Raw genomic sequence first — 19400 nt, 5'->3', positions numbered from 1 at the left:
GTCCCGTCGATGAACAGGTCCCCCATTCTTCCAATCCCCGCCCAATGCCAGCTCTGGAACCCCCCGTCCATCTTCCCCGGGACAAACCGGTGGTTACCCCTGATCGGGGACCACACCGATGCTCCCATTGCACCCCGGTGCCGTCTCCACTGGCCCCAGATCCTTAGCGTTGCCGCCACCACAGGGCCCGTGGTATACTTTGTCGGCGAGAGCGGCAGCGGTGCCGTCACCAACGCCCCCAGGCTCGTTCCTTTACAGGACGCCATCTCCATCCTCTTCCATGCCGCCCCCTCTCGCTCCATAACCCACTTGCGGATCATCGCCACATTTGCTGCCCAGTAGTAGCTCCCCAGGTTTGGCAGCGCCAACCCTCCTCGGTCCCTACTGCGTTCCAGGAACCCTCTCCTTACTCTCGGGGTCTTATTCGCCCACACAAACCCCATAATACTCCTGCCTATTCTCTTAAAAAAGGCCTTAGTGATCACGATGGGAAGGCACTGAAACACAAACAGAAACCTCGGAAGGACCACCATTTTGACCAACTGCACTCTACCTGCCAGCGAGAGCGGTAACATGTCCCATCTTTTGAAATCCTCCTCCATTTGCTCCACCAACCTCATCAGATTCAGTTTATGTAGGGTCGCCCAACTCCTGGCTATCTGGATCCCCAGATACCGAAAGCTCCCCCCCGCCCTCCTCAGCGGTAGGTCCCCTATCCCTCTTTCTTGGTCCCAAAGAACAAAGAACAAAGAAATGTACAGCACAGGAACAGGCCCTTCGGCCCTCCAAGCCCGTGCCGACCATACTGCCCGACTAAACTACAATCTTCTACACTTCCTGGGTCCGTATCCTTCTATTCCCATCCTATTCATATATTTGTCAAGATGCCCCTTAAATGTCCCTATCGTCCCTGCTTCCACTACCACCTCCGGTAGCGAGTTCCAGGTACCCACTACCCTCTGCGTAAAAAACTTGCCTCGTACAGCTACTCTAAACCTTGCCCCTCTCAACTTAAACCTATGCCCCCTAGTAATTGACCCCTCTACCCTGGGGAAAAGCCTCTGACTATCCACTCTGTCTATGCCCCTCATAATTTTGTATACCTCTATCAGGTCGCCCCTCAACCTCCTTCGTTCCAGTGAAAACAAACCGAGTTTATTCAATCGCTCCTCATAGCTTATGCCCTCCATACCAGGCAACATTCTGGTAAATCTCTTCTGCACCCTCTCTAAAGCCTCCACATCCTTCTGGTAGTGTGGCGACCAGAATTGAACACTATACTCCAAGTGTGGCCTAACTAAGGTTCTGTACAGCTGCAACATGACTTGCCAATTCTTATACTCAGTGCCCCGGCCAATGAAGGCAAGCATGCCGTATGCCTTCTTGACTACCTTCTCCACCTGTGTTGCCCCTTTCAATGACCTGTGGACCTGTACTCCTAGATCTCTTTGACTTTCAATACTCTTGAGGGTTCAACCATTCACTGTATATTCCCTACCTGCATTAGACCTTCCAAAATGCATTACCTCACATTTGTCCGGATTAAACTCCATCTGCCATCTCTCCGTCCAAGTCTCCAGACAATCTAAATCCTGCTGTATCCTCAGACAGTCCTCATCGCTATCCGCAATTCCACCAACCTTTGTGTCATCTGCAAACTTACTAATCAGACCAGTTACATTTTCCTCCAAATCATTTATATATACTACAAAGAGCAAAGGTCCCAGCACTGATCCCTGTGGAACACCACTGGTCACAGCCCTCCAATTAGAAAAGCATCCCTCCATTGCTACCCTCTGCCTTCTATGGCCTAGCCAGTTCTGTATCCACCTTGCCAGTTCACCCCTGATCCCGTGTGACTTCACCTTTTGTACTAGTCTACCATGAGGGACCTTGTCAAAGGCCTTACTGAAGTCCATATAGACAACATCTACTGCCCTACCTGCATCAATCATCTTAGTGACCTCCTCGAAAAACTCTATCAAGTTAGTGAGACACGACCTCCCCTTCACAAAACCGTGCTGCCTCTCACTAATACGTCCATTTGCATCCAAATGGGAGTAGATCATGTCTCTAAGAATTCTCTCCAGTAATTTCCCTACCACTGAAGTAAGGCTCACCGGCCTGTAGTTCCCGGGATTATCCTTGCTACCCTTCTTAAACAGAGGAACAACATTGGCTATTCTCCAGTCCTCCGGGACATCCCCTGAAGACAGCGAGGATCCAAAGATTTCTGTCAAGGCCTCAGCAATTTCCTCTCCAGCCTCCTTCAGTATTCTGGGGTAGATCCCATCAGGCCCTGGGGACTTATCTACCTTAATATTTTTTAAGACACCCAACACCTCGTCTTTTTGGATCACAATGTGACCCAGGCTATCTACACCCCCTTCTCCAGACTCAACATCTACCAATTCCTTCTCTTTGGTGAATACTGATGCAAAGTATTCATTTAGTACCTCGCCCATTTCCTCTGGCTCCACGCATAGATTCCCTTGCCTATCCTTCAGTGGGCCAACCCTTTCCCTGGCTACCCTCTTGCTTTTTATGTACGTGTAAAAAGCCTTGGGATTTTCCTTAACCCTATTTGCTAATGACTTTTCGTGACCCCTTCTAGCCCTCCTGACTCCTTGCTTGAGTTCCTTCCTACTTTCCTTATATGCCACACAGGCTTCGTCTGTTCCCAGCCTCTTAGCCCTGACAAATGCCTCTTTTTTCTTTTTGACGAGGCCTACAATATCACTCGTCATCCAAGGTTCCCGAAAATTGCCGTATTTATCTTTCTTCCTCACAGGAATATGCCGGTCCTGTATTCCTTTCAACTGACACTTGAAAGCCTCCCTCATGTCAGATGTTGATTTGCCCTCAAACATCCGCCCCCAATCTATGTTCTTCAGTTCCCGCCTAATATTGTTATAATTAGCCTTCCCCCAATTTAGCACATTCATCCTCGGACCACTCTTATCCTTGTCCACCAGTACTTTAAAACTTACTGAATTGTGGTCACTGTTACCGAAATGCTCCCCTACTGAAACATCTACCACCTGGCCGGGCTCATTCCCCAATACCAGGTCCAGTACCGCCCCTTCCCTAGTTGGACTGTTTACATATTGTTTTAAGAAGCCCTCCTGGATGCTCCTTACAAACTCCGCCCCGTCTAAGCCCCTGGCACTAAGTGAGTCCCAGTCAATATTGGGGAAGTTGAAGTCTCCCATCACCACAACCCTGTTGTTTTTACTCTTTTCCAAAATCTGTCTACCTATCTGCTCCTCTATCTCCCGCTGGCTGTTGGGAGGCCTGTAGTATACCCCCAACATTGTGACTGCACCCTTCTTATTCCTGATCTCTACCCATATAGCCTCACTGCCCTCTGAGGTGTCCTCTCGCAGTATAGCTGTGATATTCTCCCGAACAAGTAGCGCAACTCCACCTCCCCTTTTACATCCCCCTCTATCCCGCCTGAAACATCTAAATCCTGGAACGTTTAGCTGCCAATCCTGCCCTTCCCTCAACCAGGTCTCTGTAATGGCAACAACATCATAGTTCCAAGTAGTAATCCAAGCTCTAAGTTCATCTGCCTTACCCGTAATGCTCCTTGCATTAAAACATATGCACTTCAGGCCACCAGACCCGCTGTGTTCAGCAACTTCTCCCCGTCTGCTCTGCCTCAGAGCCACACTGTCCCTATTCCCTAGTTCTCCCTCAATGCTCTCACCTTCTGACCTATTGCTCCCGTGCCCACCCCCCTGCCATACTAGTTTAAACCCTCCCGTGTGACACTAGCAAACCTCGCGGCCAGGATATTAATGCCTCTCCGGTTTAGATGCAACCCGTCCTTCTTATACAGGTCACACCTGCCCCGGAAGAGCTCCCCTGCCTGTAATACAAAGAGCTCACTCTTCCCTACATTGAGCTTATAGCCCGAAAACTCCCCAAACTCCCTTAGAGTCTGCATGACCTCCACCATCCCCTCCATTGGATCTGCCACGTACAGCAACAGGTCATCCGCATATAGCGACACCCGATGCTCTTCTCCCCCTCGGACCACCCCCTCCATTTATTAGACTCCCTCAATGACATGGCCAATGGTTCGATCGCCAATGCGAACAACAGTGGGGACAGGGGGCACCCCTGCCTCGTCCCTCGGTACAGTTGAAAGTACTCCGCCCTCCGCCGGTTCGTCACTACACTCGCCATCGGGGCTCTGTAAAGGAGCTTAACCCAATTGATAAACCCTACCCCGAACCCAAACCTACGCAGCACCTCCCAGAGGTACTCCCACTCTACTCGGTCAAAGATCTTCTCCGCGTCCATAGCTGCCACTATCTCCGCCTCTCCCTCCTCCGATGGCATCATTATCACGTTTAAGAGCCGCCGCACATTGGTGTTTAGTTGCCTGCCCTTTACAAATCCCGTCTGGTCCTCGTGGATTACCCCCGGGACACAGTCCTCGATCCTCGTGGCCAGCACTTTTGCCAGCAACTTTGCATCCACATTGAGGAGGGAGATCGGCCTGTACGATCCACATTGCAGTGGGTCCTTGTCCCGCTTTAGGAACAAAGAAATTGTCGCTTCCGACATTGTCGGTGGCAGGGTCCCCAGGTAATAGTATTTCTAATCAGTGAGGCTACTCCACCCCCTCTGCCGTCTTCCCTGTCCCTCCTGGAAACTTTATAATCAGACATATCTAGCCCCCAGTCCCGATCAGCCTGCAGCCTTGTTTCCATAAGAGTCACTGTAGTGTTGGGTGTTCTGATGTACAGATGAACCAACACGGTTGTATTTGGTACAACGCTGTTTTATTTCAACTTGTTATTTACAGTTCTGTCTTGATACTCTGCACGTGGTGACTCCCTGTGTGTGATGTTAATCAGGTCCTGTCTTGTCCTGGTCTCCAGATCTACTGGCCACCAGGTGTCGTGTTTCTTCTCTTATACTGTCTCCGTCCTTGTCTATGATTGGTTGTGGTGTTGTGTGTGCTGATTTGTCTGTTGGTGTGTCTATCATGATGTGTGTGTTTGAATATCATGACATCCCCCCCCTTTTTTTACAAAATTATGTGCCTACGTGGTGTGTCGTGAGTGCATCTAAAAGTGTGTGTGCGTGATATTTACAGCAGGTGCATGTGGCGTAACTATATACATGGGGCGATGTCGGGTGTGTCATGCTAACGAGGTTGTACAGTAACAAAACAGGAAGACGAAAAACTTTGAAGTGTGGTCCGGTCAAACAATATCTGGAATGATAAAACAGTAACATGTTACAATACAATAGTGTTTCAACTTTAACGTGTGAACAGTCTCATAAGTCCAATCTAGTAGGTATGCGACGAATTCGGGTTGACCGCCTCAAGGGTGGGTCGAGAACCACCGGCTGAGGTGCGAGCCTGGCCACGGGTGGCGATGGAAGGGGCATGATCTGTGGCAGCTCCACAAAGTCATCCTCGGGAACCAGGGGAAGGCCCGGCGTGTGTGCACTGTTCGGTTGCGAGCGTGGAAGGCGGCGAAGGGCTCGCTGATTGCGGCGACGCACTGATCCATCCGGCATGCGTACCAGGAACGAGCGGGGAGCCACACGTCAGAGAACATCGGCAGGTGCTGACCAGCCACCATTTGGCAGATGAATGCGGACTTTATCACCGGAGGACAGAGGGGGAAGATCAGTCGCCCTTGTATCGTACAGACTCTTCTGGCGATCACGCTGCAGTTGCATCTTGTGCAGTACCTTAGCATGGTCCGTTGTTGGTATCAGGATGGAAGGCACAGTTGTCCTGAGGGTGCGACCCATCAGTAGCTGTGCTGGTGAGAGACCCGTAGCTAGCGGGGCCGATCGATAGGCCAGCAGGGCGAGGTGAAAGTCCGATCCGGCAGCAGCAGCCTTGCAGAGGAGCCGCTTGGCAATGTGAACGCCCTTCTCCGCCTTTCCATTTGACTGTGGATGTAGAGGGCTGGATGTTACGTGTGTGAAACCATATGATGCGGCAAAGGACGACCATTCACGGCTGGCGAAACAGGGCCCATTGTCCGACATGACAGTCATCGGAATGCCGTGGCGAGCAAAGGTGTCCATGCAGGCCCTGATGACTGCAGACGACGTCAGATCGTGTAGGAGTATGACTTCTGGGTAATTGGAGAAGTAGTCTATGATGATAACATAGTCCATGCCAAGCGCGTGAAATAGGTCGACTCCCACCTTCGCCCAGGGGGACGTCACCAGCTCATGGGGCAGAAGCATCTCAGGAGGTTGCGCCGGCTGAAACCTCTGGCAGGTTGTGCAATTGAGTACCATTGAGATCGTCATTAATGCCCGGCCAATATACCGCCTCTCGGGCCCTCCCCCGACTCCCAAGTGGCCTTCGTGTATTTGATTGAGAATCATCTGGCGCATACTGTGCGGAATGACGATCCTGTCTAGCTTCAGAAGGATCCCATCAATGGTGGTTAGGTCATCTTGCACATTATAGAACTGCGGGCACTGCCCTTTGAGCCAACCTTCCGTCATGTGGCGCATCACTCGCTGTAGAAGGGGGTCGGCCGCTGTCTCTGCGCGTATGTGGGCCAGACTGGAGTCGTTAGCCGGCAGATTTGCCGCTATCAAAGCCACGTGTGCCTCAACTTGACATACAAACCCCTCCGCATGTGGTGGTGTACTCACTGCTCGGGATAGGGTATCCGCCACGATGAGGTCCTTCCCTGGAGTGTAGATCAGTTGGAAATCATACCTCCTGAGTTTAAGTAAGATGCGCTGGAGGCGAGGGGTCATGTCATTCAGGTCCTTGTTTATTATGTTGACCAGGGGGCGGTGGTCAGTTTCGACCGTGAATCATGGAAGACCATATACATAATCGTGGAACTTGTCCAAACCAGTTAGCAAGCCCAGGCGTTCTTTTTCAATTTGCGCGTAGCGCTGTTCCATAGGGGTCATGGCCCGTGATGCATAGGCAACCTGGGCCCATGACGACGTGTTATCTTTCTGCAGGAGCACTGCTCCAATACCAGATTGGCTGGCATCAGTTGAGATTTTGGTGGGACGAGACGTGTCGAAGAACGCCAACACTGGTGCTGTGGCAAGTTTGTGTTTGAGCTTCTCCCATTCCAGCTGGTGTGTATGTTGCCACTGGAACTCTGTAGACTTCTTTATGAGATGGCGCAGAGCCGTTGTGTGGGAAGCAAGGTTGGGAATGAATTTCCCGAGGAAGTTGACCATGAATCGTAGTACAGCTTTCTTGTCGGCCGGCCGCGGCATGGCTGTGATGGCGCTTACCTTGTCCGCATCGGGACGGACCCCTGATCGGGAGATGTGGTCCCCCAGGAACTTCAATTCGGTCTGGCCAAAGGCACACTTGGCGCGGTTGAGGCGCAGGCCATTGTTTCGTATGCGGGCGAAAACGCGTTGGAGACGATGTATGTGCTCCTGCGGAGTGGTGGACCAGATGATGATATCGTCCACATATACGCGTACCCCTTCGATGCCTTCCATCATCTGCTCCATTATTCTGTGGAAGACCTCGGATGCCGAAATGATGCCAAATGGCATCCGGTTGTAGCAGAATCTGCCGAAAGGGGTGTTAAAAGTACATAGCTTTCGGCTGGACGGGTCCAGTTGGATCTGCCAAAATCCTTTAGAAGCATCCAGTTTGGTGAATATTTTGGCTTGGGCCATCTCACTAGTGATTTCCTCTCTTTTAGGTATGGGATAGTGTTCCCGCATAATGTTATTATTTAGGTCTTTGGGGTCTATACAGATGCGGAGCTCGCCAGAGGGCTTCTTGACACACACCATGGAGCTGACCCATGGCGTGGGCTCCGTGACCCTGGATAGGACCCCTTGGTCCTGGAGATCCTGTAGCTGCAACTTGAGGCGGTCTTTAAGTGGCGCAGGAACCCTGCGAGGTGCGTGAACGACCGGGATGGCGTCCGGTTTGAGGCGAATTTTGTATGTGTATGGCAGTGTCCCCATGCCTTCAAATACCTCCTGGTTGTGAGCAAGGAGGGATTGGAGATTTGCGTTGAAGTCCGCATTCAGGAAGTCGGATGTGTCGTCTGGAGAGAGAGACATAATTCGCTGTACAAGGTGAAGAGCCTTCCATGCCTGTGCGCCCAGCAAGGAATCTTTTTATGAGGCAACAATTTCAAAGGGGAGTGTGGCCGTGTGCGTTTTGTGTGTCGCCTGGAGCTGGCAAGGTCCCATGGCCGGGATGACGTTCCCGTTATAGTCAACCATCTTGCACCGGGATGGCTGGATAGGTGGTTTGACCTTCATGGCACTCCATTCATCGCCGGATTGATGGTGTTGACCCTGTTCACATCAATGACTGAAACCCGGAAGGCACCTTGGTCATCTGTGCTATTTGGCTGGATGTCCTGATGTACGGGCTGGACGGTCCTGACGTGTCTGCGAGGTTGTCGGAGATGTGTAGGATCCATCGGTTGAACCGCTCGACAGTAGGCAGCGTAGTGGCCCACCTTGCCACATCGTAGGCATTGTCGGTTTTTAGCAGGACATTGCCCTTTTAAATGTACAGCTCCACAGTTGCCGCACGTCATGACGTCACGGCGTTCGTTACGCCACTGCGCATGCGCAGTTCGGTCTTGCGTCGGGCGCGCCTGCGCAGTGCGTCCCTCGATGTTGCCGTTGGTTTTGGCGTGCACAAGCGCGGGAGACCGTGAATAGCGCGGGAAACGGCCGCCCTCGTCCGGGCCGCGGGCTGGGAGATAATCAATTGCCTGGATGCGTTCGGCCTCGTGGGCGGCCTGGCTCGCCGATTCGACGGCTAGGGACCCCCTCCGTGCCGATTCGGTCACCTGAAATTGGGCAAAACGGCTGGTTGCATTTTCATGGAGGACACACGCTTCCACCGCAGACGCTAAGGTCAGGCCTTTAATTTTAAGAAGCTGCTGGCGTAGGCCACTGGAGGCAACGCCAAAAACAATCTGGTCCCGGATCATGGACTCTGAGGTGTTGCCGTAACCGCAGGACTGCGCGAGTATGCGGAGGTGCGTCAGAAAGGGTTGAAAGAGCTCATCCTTACCTTGCAGGCGTTGCTGAAAGATATACCTTTCAAAACTTTCATTCACTTCAACGTTAAAGTGCTGGTCTAGCTTGAGGAGGACCGTGTCATACTTGGATTGGTTCTCGCCTTCCGCGAACACCAGTGAGTTGAATACATCGATGGTGTGCTGACCTGCGGTGGTGAGGAGCATCGCAGTCTTTGTTTCGTCCGAGGCACTCTGTTTCTCGTTGGCTCGCATGTACAGTTCATGTACAGTTTCAATCGCTGCTTGAAAAGCTTCCAATTGGTGCCAAGGTTCCCAGCGACTTGCAACGGCTGCGGTTTGTTGGTGATGTCCATATCTCAGGATGGCAGGTTTGCCGGCAGGTATCGATCCACTCCTGTACCATGTAGTGTTGGGTGTTCTGATGTACAGATGAACCAACACGGTTGTATTTGGTACAACGCTGTTTTATTTCAACTTGTTATTTACAGTTCTGTCTTGATACTCTGCACGTGGTGACTCCCTGTGTGTGATGTTAATCAGGTCCTGTCCTTGTCCTGGTCTCCAGATCTACTGGCCACCAGGTGTTGTGTTTCTTCTCTTATACTGTCTCCGTCCTTGTCTATGATTGGTTGACGTGTTGTGTGTGCTGATTTGTCTGTTGGTGTGTCTATCATGATGTGTGTGTTTGAATATCATGACAGTCACTACATCATCTTTAGTTTGCATTTGCGCCTGCAGTTCATCTGGTTTACTCCTTACACTCAGCATTAGCATATAGAACTCTTAATTCGGCTATACCCCAACCTGTCCCTCAGTACTGATGCTTTCCCCTCCCACCACCTATTCATCATGCCCGAGCATAAAAGGGCTCGGAGCATAAAACATGCACGGCATTTTGCTGGTCTGTTTGCTAAACAATTCACATATTTGGTTTGTTAGTCAACAGAAAACCTTATCATTGTGGAAGTAAAGATACGTAACAGAGAATTAAGTATCAGGAGAGAGAGCCCCAGCCGTAAACATACTTCGTTAATCAATGATTATCTGAGCTGTACATTACTGGAAGACAGCAGATACAATCGCCAGTCTGGGTTGTGTTAGTTGACCTTAGATCGGATAATAGCAGGGCTTTTATCATTGACCTCTATATCGTTGTTTTAAAATTTAGAGTACCCAATTCATTTTTTCCAATTAAGGGGCAATTTAGCTTGGCCAATCCACCTACCCTGCATATTTTTGGGGGCGAAACCCAAGCAAACACTGGGGGAATGTGCAAATTCCACACGGACAGTGACCCAGAGCTGGGATCGAACCTGGGACCACGGCGCCGTGAAGCCGCAGTGCTAACCACTGTGCCACCGTGCAGCCCTTGACCTCTATATCCTTGCATTAGGGGCAGGAAATTCAGAGTTGGAGTTGTATCATAGAATTTACAGTGCAGAAGGAGGCCATTCAGCCCATCGAGTCTGCACCGGCTCTTGGAAAGAGCACCCTACCCAAGGTCAACACCTCCACCCTATCCCCATAACCCAGTAACCCCACCCAACACTAAGGGCAATTTTGGACACTAAGGGCAATTGATCATGGCCAATCCACCTAACCTGCACATCTTTGGACTGTGGGAGGAAACCGGAGCACCCGGAGGAAACCCACGCACACACTGGGAGAACGTGGAGACTCCGCACAGACAGTGACCCAAGCCGGAATCGAACCTGGGACCCTGGAGCTGTGAAGCGATTGTGCTATCCACAATGCTACCGTGCTCAACACCAACATATCCCAGAAGGTGACTGATTTATATAATACACTATCGTCCAGACGTCCAGTCCGGAAATCTATTGTTAAGAAACACTAGAATAGGTAGCATGGTGGCAAAGTGGTTAGCACTGCTGTCTCACGGTGCCAAGGACCCAGGTTTGATCCCGGCTCTGGGTCACTGACCGTGTGGAGTTTGCACATTCTCCCCATGTCTGCGTGGGTTTCACCCTCACAACCCAAAAGATGTGCAGGGTAGGTGGATTGGCTAAATTGGCCCTTAATTGGAAAAAATGAATTGGGCACTCTATAAATTTATTTTTAAAAACACTAGGATTTTTTTGAGCAGTCCCATGCAACCTGTGGCATCACTTTACGGTACTTTGGGAACAGGACATTCGGCCCAGTGAGGCTTACACCACTACAAAACATTATTGGCCCACTTAACGGGGCCCCATGGGCTTCACGCTACAATTGCTGGTCTCTCCGGCTCATTCGCCGGGACTGCGCTCGCCAGCCCCCGTTAACAAGGGAGAGCAACACTTAAACCGATCCTGCACAGCCAAGCCCACTCGGCTGGCAGCCATGCCTTGAGAAGATCAGCCCCACTATTTGCGGATGTCGACCTGGGCAGTTTATTGGATGCTGTTGTGGCCAGACTGGATTCCTTGTCACTCAGAGGATCAGTCACAGTGCCACCTGGGAGGAAGTGGCGGTGGCCGGCAGCTTAGGGAGTCTGACCAGGAGGACCGGCACCCAGTGCTGTAACAAGATCAATGACCACCCGCCACACAGGTGAGTTGGCACCGGAACTTCCCCCAACACCTGGCACAGCCCCCTGCCCAACACTGTTCCATGCCCTGGCCCACCGTCTCCCAATTATTGGTTTCTCACCACGTTACAGTGGGATCCTGATCTCACCAACAGGAGCAGGCCGGTTAGATCACAAACTGATCGGTGCCTGGCGTGGTTAGCGATTTTGGCCTCTCCCGCGTTTTAACAGCCTCATTGCGGTCCCGCTAAAGCGCAACGCAGCCATTAAATCACGACCACAGTATTGGAATAAGCAAATCAATCTGTATCACTGTTTTATGCTTCAAGTAGATATTTGTACCTATGTTGTTTTCCAGTTCATGCATTTGTGAGCAGATATTCTGAAGTCGTTCTATAATCTTCAGTGTTGGTGAAAAGAGAGACTGTTGAAGCTTTTCATTTTGCACTCATCAGGACAAACACAAGAATGCCAAATTACAAACGATCACAACAAATTACACAACAGGATAAAAGGGTGCTCGTTGGTTGGCAAGTTGACTCTGATTGGCCAAGGCCTTGCCATGGAGAAAGTGACATCATATAATCCAGAAAATTCCAAAATCCGGAGTGTCTCATGTATTCACATTTTGAAGTTTTCTTAATTTCATACATTGTTTAGTTCCATTTTTTGCTGTTGTACGATGATTCTCAAATTACCATTCGACTTGAAGACAATTCTAACAGCTGCCTGTGCTTGTTTTTTCAGGGAGGTGGATTGGTTTTCGCTGGCATCAGTTATCTTCCTCCTTCTCTGTGCTCCATTAATTGTATTCTATTTTGTGATGTCCTGTGACCAGTACCAATGTGCCCTGTCTGGTCCTCTCCTTGATTTATACTCTGGAAAGTTGAGTGTCAATGACATCTGGAGTCGAGCCCCATCCTTTAGCTGGACAGCTGCTAAAATCTACACCACCTGGGTCTGTTTCCAGGTACGTTTCTGTTTGTCGATTCTTTTTGTGGGTTGCCCATTCTGTCCCAGACTGGTGGTACAGACTACATAAACAATTCCACAGATATATGCCAAAAATGTACTCCTTTTCAGTGTCCCCAGGGCGCAGCCTCGGACTGAAGGGACGATCCTTTAAAACTGAGATGAGAAGGAATTTCTTCAGCCAGAGGGTGGTGAATCTGTGGAACTCTTTGCCGCAGAAGGCTGCGGAGGCCAAATCACTGAGTGTCTTTAAGACAGAGATAGATAGGTTCTTGATTAATAAGGGGATCAGGGATTATGGGAAGAAGGCAGGAGAATGGGAATGGGAAACATATCCGCCATGATTGAATGGCGGAGCAGACTCGATGGGCCGAGTGGCCGAATTGTGCTCCTATGTCTTATGGATTTCTGCCCAATGATGATCAGTGGACAGAAAATCGAGCACATTAATTTCATTTTGATGCCCTAACCAAGTTGAGCTGTATTGTTCAGTGGAGAATGAATCGCTTGTGGGTGGGGTAAGAGACAGATCTTTATGTTTGTGTATGGTTAGACTTGAGGCACCTTATGGCGCTGAGGACCTGGGTTTGATTCCCGGTCCTGGGTCACTGACCGTGTGGAGTTTGCAAGTTTCACTCCCACAACCCAAAGATGTGCAGGGTAGGTGAATTGGCCACGCTAAATTGCCTCTGAATTGGAAAAAATAATTGGGTTCTTTTTTTTTAAAGTTAACTTGAGGAATGTTTAATTACAAGGCAGCCTCTGTAAAACCAAAACTTTGAAGGAATGAAGGGGTGGAGAGGAGTAAAATGGGCACTCGAAGCACTGATTGTACAAAAACACGTCCAATAAGGTGCCTGTAAACATCCTGCAGTAGGATTTCTGCCAGGATATCGTGTCATTACATAAATCTTTACTTTAATAACAAAGAAAATCTATAAAATAAGGCTCCAGTAGCGTTGTGGTTCTATTTTTTTAAAAAAATATTTTATTAAAGTTTTTCAATCACAGTTTTTTCCCCTTACACATCAAACAAAAGAAAATTTAAAAGTACAAGTAACATGATAACTACAATCTAACATTGAGTAACTAACTAACATGGTAAACTAACCAAATAACATAAAAAGAAACTCCCCCCCCCCCCTCCCAGAACCCAAACATCTTACCCCCCCCCCCCTCCCTCCCCCCCCCCCTCCCCCCTGGGTTGCTGCTGCTGGTCATCTATCTTCCCTCTAACGTTCCGCTAGGTAGTCGAGGAACGGTTGCCACCGTCTGGTGAACCCTTGAGCCGATCCTCTCAGTGCAAACTTAATCTGCTCCAGTTTTATGAACCCCGCCATATCGTTTATCCAGGCCTCCAGTCCGGGGGGTTTTGCTTCCTTCCACATGAGTAAAATCCTACGCCGGGCTACTAGGGACGCAAAGGCCACGACATCGGCCTCTTTCGCCTCCTGCACTCCCGGCTCATCCGCAACTCCAAATAAAGCTAACCCCCAGCCTGGTTTGACCCGGACCTTCACCACCTTCGAGATCACTCCCGTCACTCCCCTCCAGTGCCAGGCACAACCAAAACATATGTGTGTGGTTTGCCGGGCTTCCGCCGCACCTCCCACACTTGTCCTCCACTCCAAAGAACCTGCTCAACCTTGCTCCCGTTATGTGTGCTCTATGTAGCACCTTAAATTGAATCAGGCTAAGCCTGGCACACGAGGAAGAGGAATTTACCCTGCTTAGGGCATCAGCCCACAAACCCTCCTCAATCTCCTCCCCGAGCTCTTCTTCCCATTTTCCTTTCAGTTCGCCCACCAGCTCCTCCCCCTCTTCTCTCATCTCCCGGTATATCTCTGACACCTTGCCCTCCCCAACCCACACCCCCGAAAGCATTCTATCCTGGATCCCCTGTGTCGGGAGCAACGGAAATTCCCTCACCTGTTGTCTTGTGAACGCCCTCACCTGCATATACCTAAAGAAATTTCCCCGGGGCAGCTTATACTTTTCCTCCAGCGCTCCCAAGCTCGCAAACGTCCCGTCTATAAATAAATCTCCCACTCTGCTAATTCCCAACTGGTGCCAGCTCTGGAATCCTCCATCCAGCCTCCCTGGGGCAAACCTATGGTTGTTCCTAATTGGGGACCCCACCAAGGCTCCCAGCACACCTCTCTGTCGCCTCCATTGCCCCCAGATACTTAATGTTACCGCCACCACTGGGTACGTGGTAAATTTTCTTGGTGAGAGCGGTAGTGGCGCCGTCACCAGCGCTTCTAGACTCGTCCCTTTACAGGACTTCATCTCAAGTCTTTTCCACGCCGCTCCCTCTCCCTCTATCATCCATTTACGAATCATCGCCACATTGGCGGCCCAGTAGTAGTCGCCCAAATTCAGCAGTGCCAGTCCCCCTCTGTCTCTACTACGTTGTAAGAACCCCCTCCTTACCCTCGGAACCTTCCCTGCCCACACGAAGCTCGTGATGCTCCTGTCTATTTTTTTTAAAAGGCCTTAGTGATCAGTGTAGGGAGACATTGGAACACAAATAGGAACCTCGGGAGGACCATCATCTTAATTGCCTGCACTCTGCCCGCCAGTGACAGCGGCTGCATGTCCCACCTCTTTGAAGTCCTCTTCCATTTGTTCTACCAGTCGTGTCAGATTAAGTCTGTGCAAGGTTCCCCAGCTCCTGGCTATCTGAATCCCCAGGTATCAAAAGTTTCTTCCCACTCTCCTTAAAGGCAGGCCATCTATCCCTCTACTCTGGTCCCCAGGGTGTATCACGAAAAGTTCACTCTTTCCCATGTTAAGCCTATATCCCGAGAAATCTCCGAACTCCCTCAATATCTGCATGACCTCTGTCATCCCCCCCACTGGGTCCGTCACATACAGCAGTAGGTCATCCGCGTAGAGTGACACTCGGTGTTCCTCTCCCCCTCTAATCACCCCTCTCCATTTTCTGGAGTCTCTCAGCGCCATGGCCAGTGGTTCAATTGCCAACGCGAACAGTAATGGAGATAGCGGGCATCCCTGTCTTGTTCCCCTGTATAGTCGAAAATACTCCGATCTTTGCCGACCCGTGACCACATTTGCTGTTGGGGCCCCATGGAGGAGTTTGACCCAGCTAACAAACCCGTCCCCGAACCCGAACCTCCTCAGCACCTCCCATAGATACTCCCACTCCACCCTATCAAATGCCTTCTCTGCATCCATTGCCGCCACTATCTCTGCCTCCCCCTCTACTGGGGCATCATTATCACCCCTAATAGCCGTCGCACGTTGACATTTAGTTGTCTCCCCTTTACGAATCCTGTCTGGTCTTCGTGCACCACCCCCGGGACACAATCCTCTATCCTCGTTGCCAGCACCTTTGCTAGCAATTTGGCGTCCACATTTAGCAGTGAGACAGGCCTATAGGACCCGCACTGCAGCGGATCTTTATCCCGCTTCAAAATTAGCGATATCGTCGCCTCCGACATTGTCAGGGGTAGAGTCCCCCCTTCCCTGGCCTCGTTAAAAGTCCTCACCAACAGCGGGGCCAGCAAGTCCACATATTTTCCATAAAATTCCACCGGGAACCCATCTGGTCCCGGGGCCTTCCCTGCCTGCATGTTCCCCAGCCCCTTGGTAACCTCGTCCACCCCAATTGGTGCCCCCAGGCCTTCCACCTCCTGCTCCTCCACCCTCGGGAACCTTAATTGGTCCAAAAACTGCCGCATCTCCTCTTATCCCTCCCGGGGGTTGGGACCTATAAAGTCTTTCGTAAAAGGTCTTAAACACCTCGTTTATCTTCCCTGCTCTCCGCACCGTAGCTCCCTTTTCATCTCTAATTCCCCCTATCTCCCTCGCCGCTATCCTCTTTCGCAGCTGATGGGCCAACAGGCGACTAGCCTTTTCCCCATATTCATATCTCATCCCCTGTGCCTTCCTCCACTGCGCCTCCGCCCTCCTAGTGGTCAGAAGGTCGAACTCCGTCTGGAGTCGTCATCTCTCCCTGTATAGTCCTTCCTTCGGGGCCTCCGCGTATTCTTTATCCACCCTTAAAATCTCCCCCAGTAATCTTTCCCTTTCCTTGGCCTCTATTTTCCCTTTGTGGGCCCTGATGGAGATCAGCTCTCCTCTGACCACCGCCTTTAGTGCTTCCCATACTACTCCTACTCGGACCTCCCCGTCGTCATTGGCCTCCAGGTATTTCTCGATACATCCCCGCACCCTTCCACAGACTCCCTCATCCGCCAGCAATCCCACATCTAATCGCCAGAGTGCACGCTGCTCCCTCTCCTCTCCTAGTTCCAGGTCCACCCAATGTGGGGCATGACCTGAGACAGCTATGGCTGAGTACTCAGTTTCTTCCACCCTCGAGATCAGCGACCTTCCCAAAACAAAGAAATCTATCCGGGAATACACCTTATGAACATGGGAGAAGAAGGAGAACTCCTTGGCCTTCGCCCTAACAAATCGCCATGGATCCACTCCCCCCATTTGGTCCATAAACCCCTTAAGCACCTTGGCCGCTGCCGGCTTTCTTCCGGTCCTAGATCTAGATCTATCTAACCCTGGGTCCAACACGGTGTTAAAGTCTCCCCCCATTATCATTTTTCCTACCTCCAGGTCCAGGATACGTCCCAGCATCCGCTTCATGAATCCCGCATCATCCCAATTCGGGGCATATACGTTAACCAACACGACCTCCGTTCCCTCCAGTCTGCCACTCACCATCACATATAGAACATAGAACAATACAGCGCAGTACAGGCCCTTCGGCCCACGATGTTGCACCGAAACAAAAGCCATCTAACCTACACTATGCCATTATCATCCATATGTTTATCCAATAAACTTTTAAATGCCCTCAATGTTGGCGAGTTCACTACTGTAGCAGGTAGGGCATTCCACGGCCTCACTACTCTTTGCGTAAAGAACCTACCTCTGACCTCTGTCCTATATCTATTACCCCTCAGTTTAAAGTTATGTCCCCTCGTGCCAGCCATTTCCATCCGCGGGAGAAGGCTCTCACTGTCCACCCTATCTAACCCCCTGATATCTGCCTCCGCTATCTGCTACAATGCTCCTAGCTTTGAATGATACCCGTTTCCCCACCAGTATGGCCACTCCTCTATTCTTTGCATCCAGCCCTGAGTGGAACACCTGTCCCACCCATCCTTTCCTTAACCTAACTTGGTCCGCCACCTTCAGGTGCGTCTCCTGAAGCATAGCCACGTCTGCCCTCAGTCCTTTCAAGTGCGTGAACACTCGGGCCCTTTTAATCGGTCCATTTGGGCCCCTCACGTTCCACGTGATCAGCCGCACTGGGGGGCTACCTGCCCCCTTCCTGTGTCGACTAGCCATCACCCTCTCTAGGCCAGTCCCACGTCCCGGTTCTGCGCTCCCACCCATTCCCCAGGTGGCGCATTCCAGCCCCGACCACCCTTTCTTTAACCAGTTCCTCTTTGATTTCTGCAGCAGCAACCCAGTTATCCTTCCCCCCCCCCCCCCCGCGCTAGATCCCCATCTAGCGTGATTGCTCCCCCCATATTACTTCCGAAAGTCAGCTGACTTCAACTGACCCCGACTTCTCCCGCTCACTCCTTGACCCCCCCCCGTGTGGGGAACTCCCATCCACCTTGCGCCTATCTTCCCGCCATCACCTTTCTGGCACGGGAACAAGGACAGTAAGCCCCGTATTCTCTATAGTTGTCCCGCCCCTTGTGGCGCAGCTCCCTCTACCGCCCCACACCCATTCTCCATCCCCCGCCTATGTCTCTTCTTTCCCCCCACCGGCGCCCACATTTCTTAGTGTCCGCCCCCTTCCCAATTTACATCCCTATATACATCGGCATTGTCATTTCCCCTCTAACATCAGTCCCTCAGTTCCGATCCAGTTTCTCGTTTTTAATAAAGGTCCATGCTTCTTCCGCCGTTTCGAAGTAGTGATGTCTCTCCTGGTACGTGACCCATAGTCGCGCCGGCTGCAGCATCCCGAACTTCACCTTCTTGTGTAGCACCTCCTTGGCCTGATTAAAACTCGCCCTCCTTCTCGCCACCTCCCCACTCCAATCCTGGTACACCCGTACCACCGCATTCTCCCATCTACTACTCCGTACCTTTTTGGCCCATCTCAGAACCACTTCTCTATCATTGAAGCGATGAAATCGCACAATTGTCGCCCGAGCTGGTTCTCCCGCCTTTGGTCTCCTCGCAGGGACCCGATGAGCCCCTTCCACTTCCAAGGGGCCCGAGGGGGCTTCAGCTCCCATCAGCGAGCTCAGCATCGTGCTCACGTAAGCACCGCAGTCCGCTCCTTCCACTCCCTCGGGGAGACCCAGGATCCGAAGGTTCTTTCTCCGTGCTCTATTTTCTAGGGCTTCAATCCTTTCAATGCACTTTTTGTGGAGCGCCTCGTGCGTCTGCGTTTTGACCGCCAGGCCCAGGATCTCGTCCTCGTTGTCCGTCCCCTTCTGCTCCACCACGCGGAGCTCCGTCTCCTGGGTCTTTTGTGCCTCCTTAAGCCCCTCAATTGCCTGCAGCATCGGGGTCAGCACCTCCTTCTTAAGTAGCTCCACACACCGTCTTAAAAATTCATCTTGGTCGGGCCCCCATGTCGCCTGGGCTTTCTCCGCCGCCATCTTGCTCCTTTTTTCCTCTTGTCCCTATCCTCGAGGATTCTTCGCGATGCATCCGCCGCCGCCGATATTTTTCTCTTTCGTTGGGGGGGACTCCCTGTTATCTCACCTCACACCGGGTTTCGTCTTGAAAAAATTCCCCGCTGGGGCTCTTTAAAGAGCCCAAAGGTCCGTTTGAGCTGGAGGCGGCGAAACGTGCGGCTTAGCTGGACATCGCCGCAACCGGAAGTCGCGTTGTGGTTCTATTAATGAACCGGTGATCCAGGGACTTGGCTTCAAATCCCACCGTGGCATCGA

General features: G+C 51.3%; 1 protein-coding gene across 1 annotated transcript in view; it reads left to right on the top strand.

The window, feature by feature from the left end:
• Positions 1-19400, top strand: part of dhcr7 (7-dehydrocholesterol reductase) — an 82987-nt gene that overhangs the window by 24274 nt on the left and 39313 nt on the right. Inside the window, exon 3 of the mRNA XM_072466722.1 lies at positions 12271-12493. Coding sequence (XP_072322823.1) covers positions 12271-12493 — 223 coding nt within the window. The remainder of the gene's footprint in view (positions 1-12270; positions 12494-19400) is intronic.

Source organism: Scyliorhinus torazame, chromosome 10 (assembly GCF_047496885.1).
Source record: "Scyliorhinus torazame isolate Kashiwa2021f chromosome 10, sScyTor2.1, whole genome shotgun sequence".
Taxonomy (NCBI): Eukaryota; Metazoa; Chordata; class Chondrichthyes; order Carcharhiniformes; family Scyliorhinidae; genus Scyliorhinus; species Scyliorhinus torazame.
This window is presented reverse-complemented; position numbering and strand designations above follow the sequence as displayed.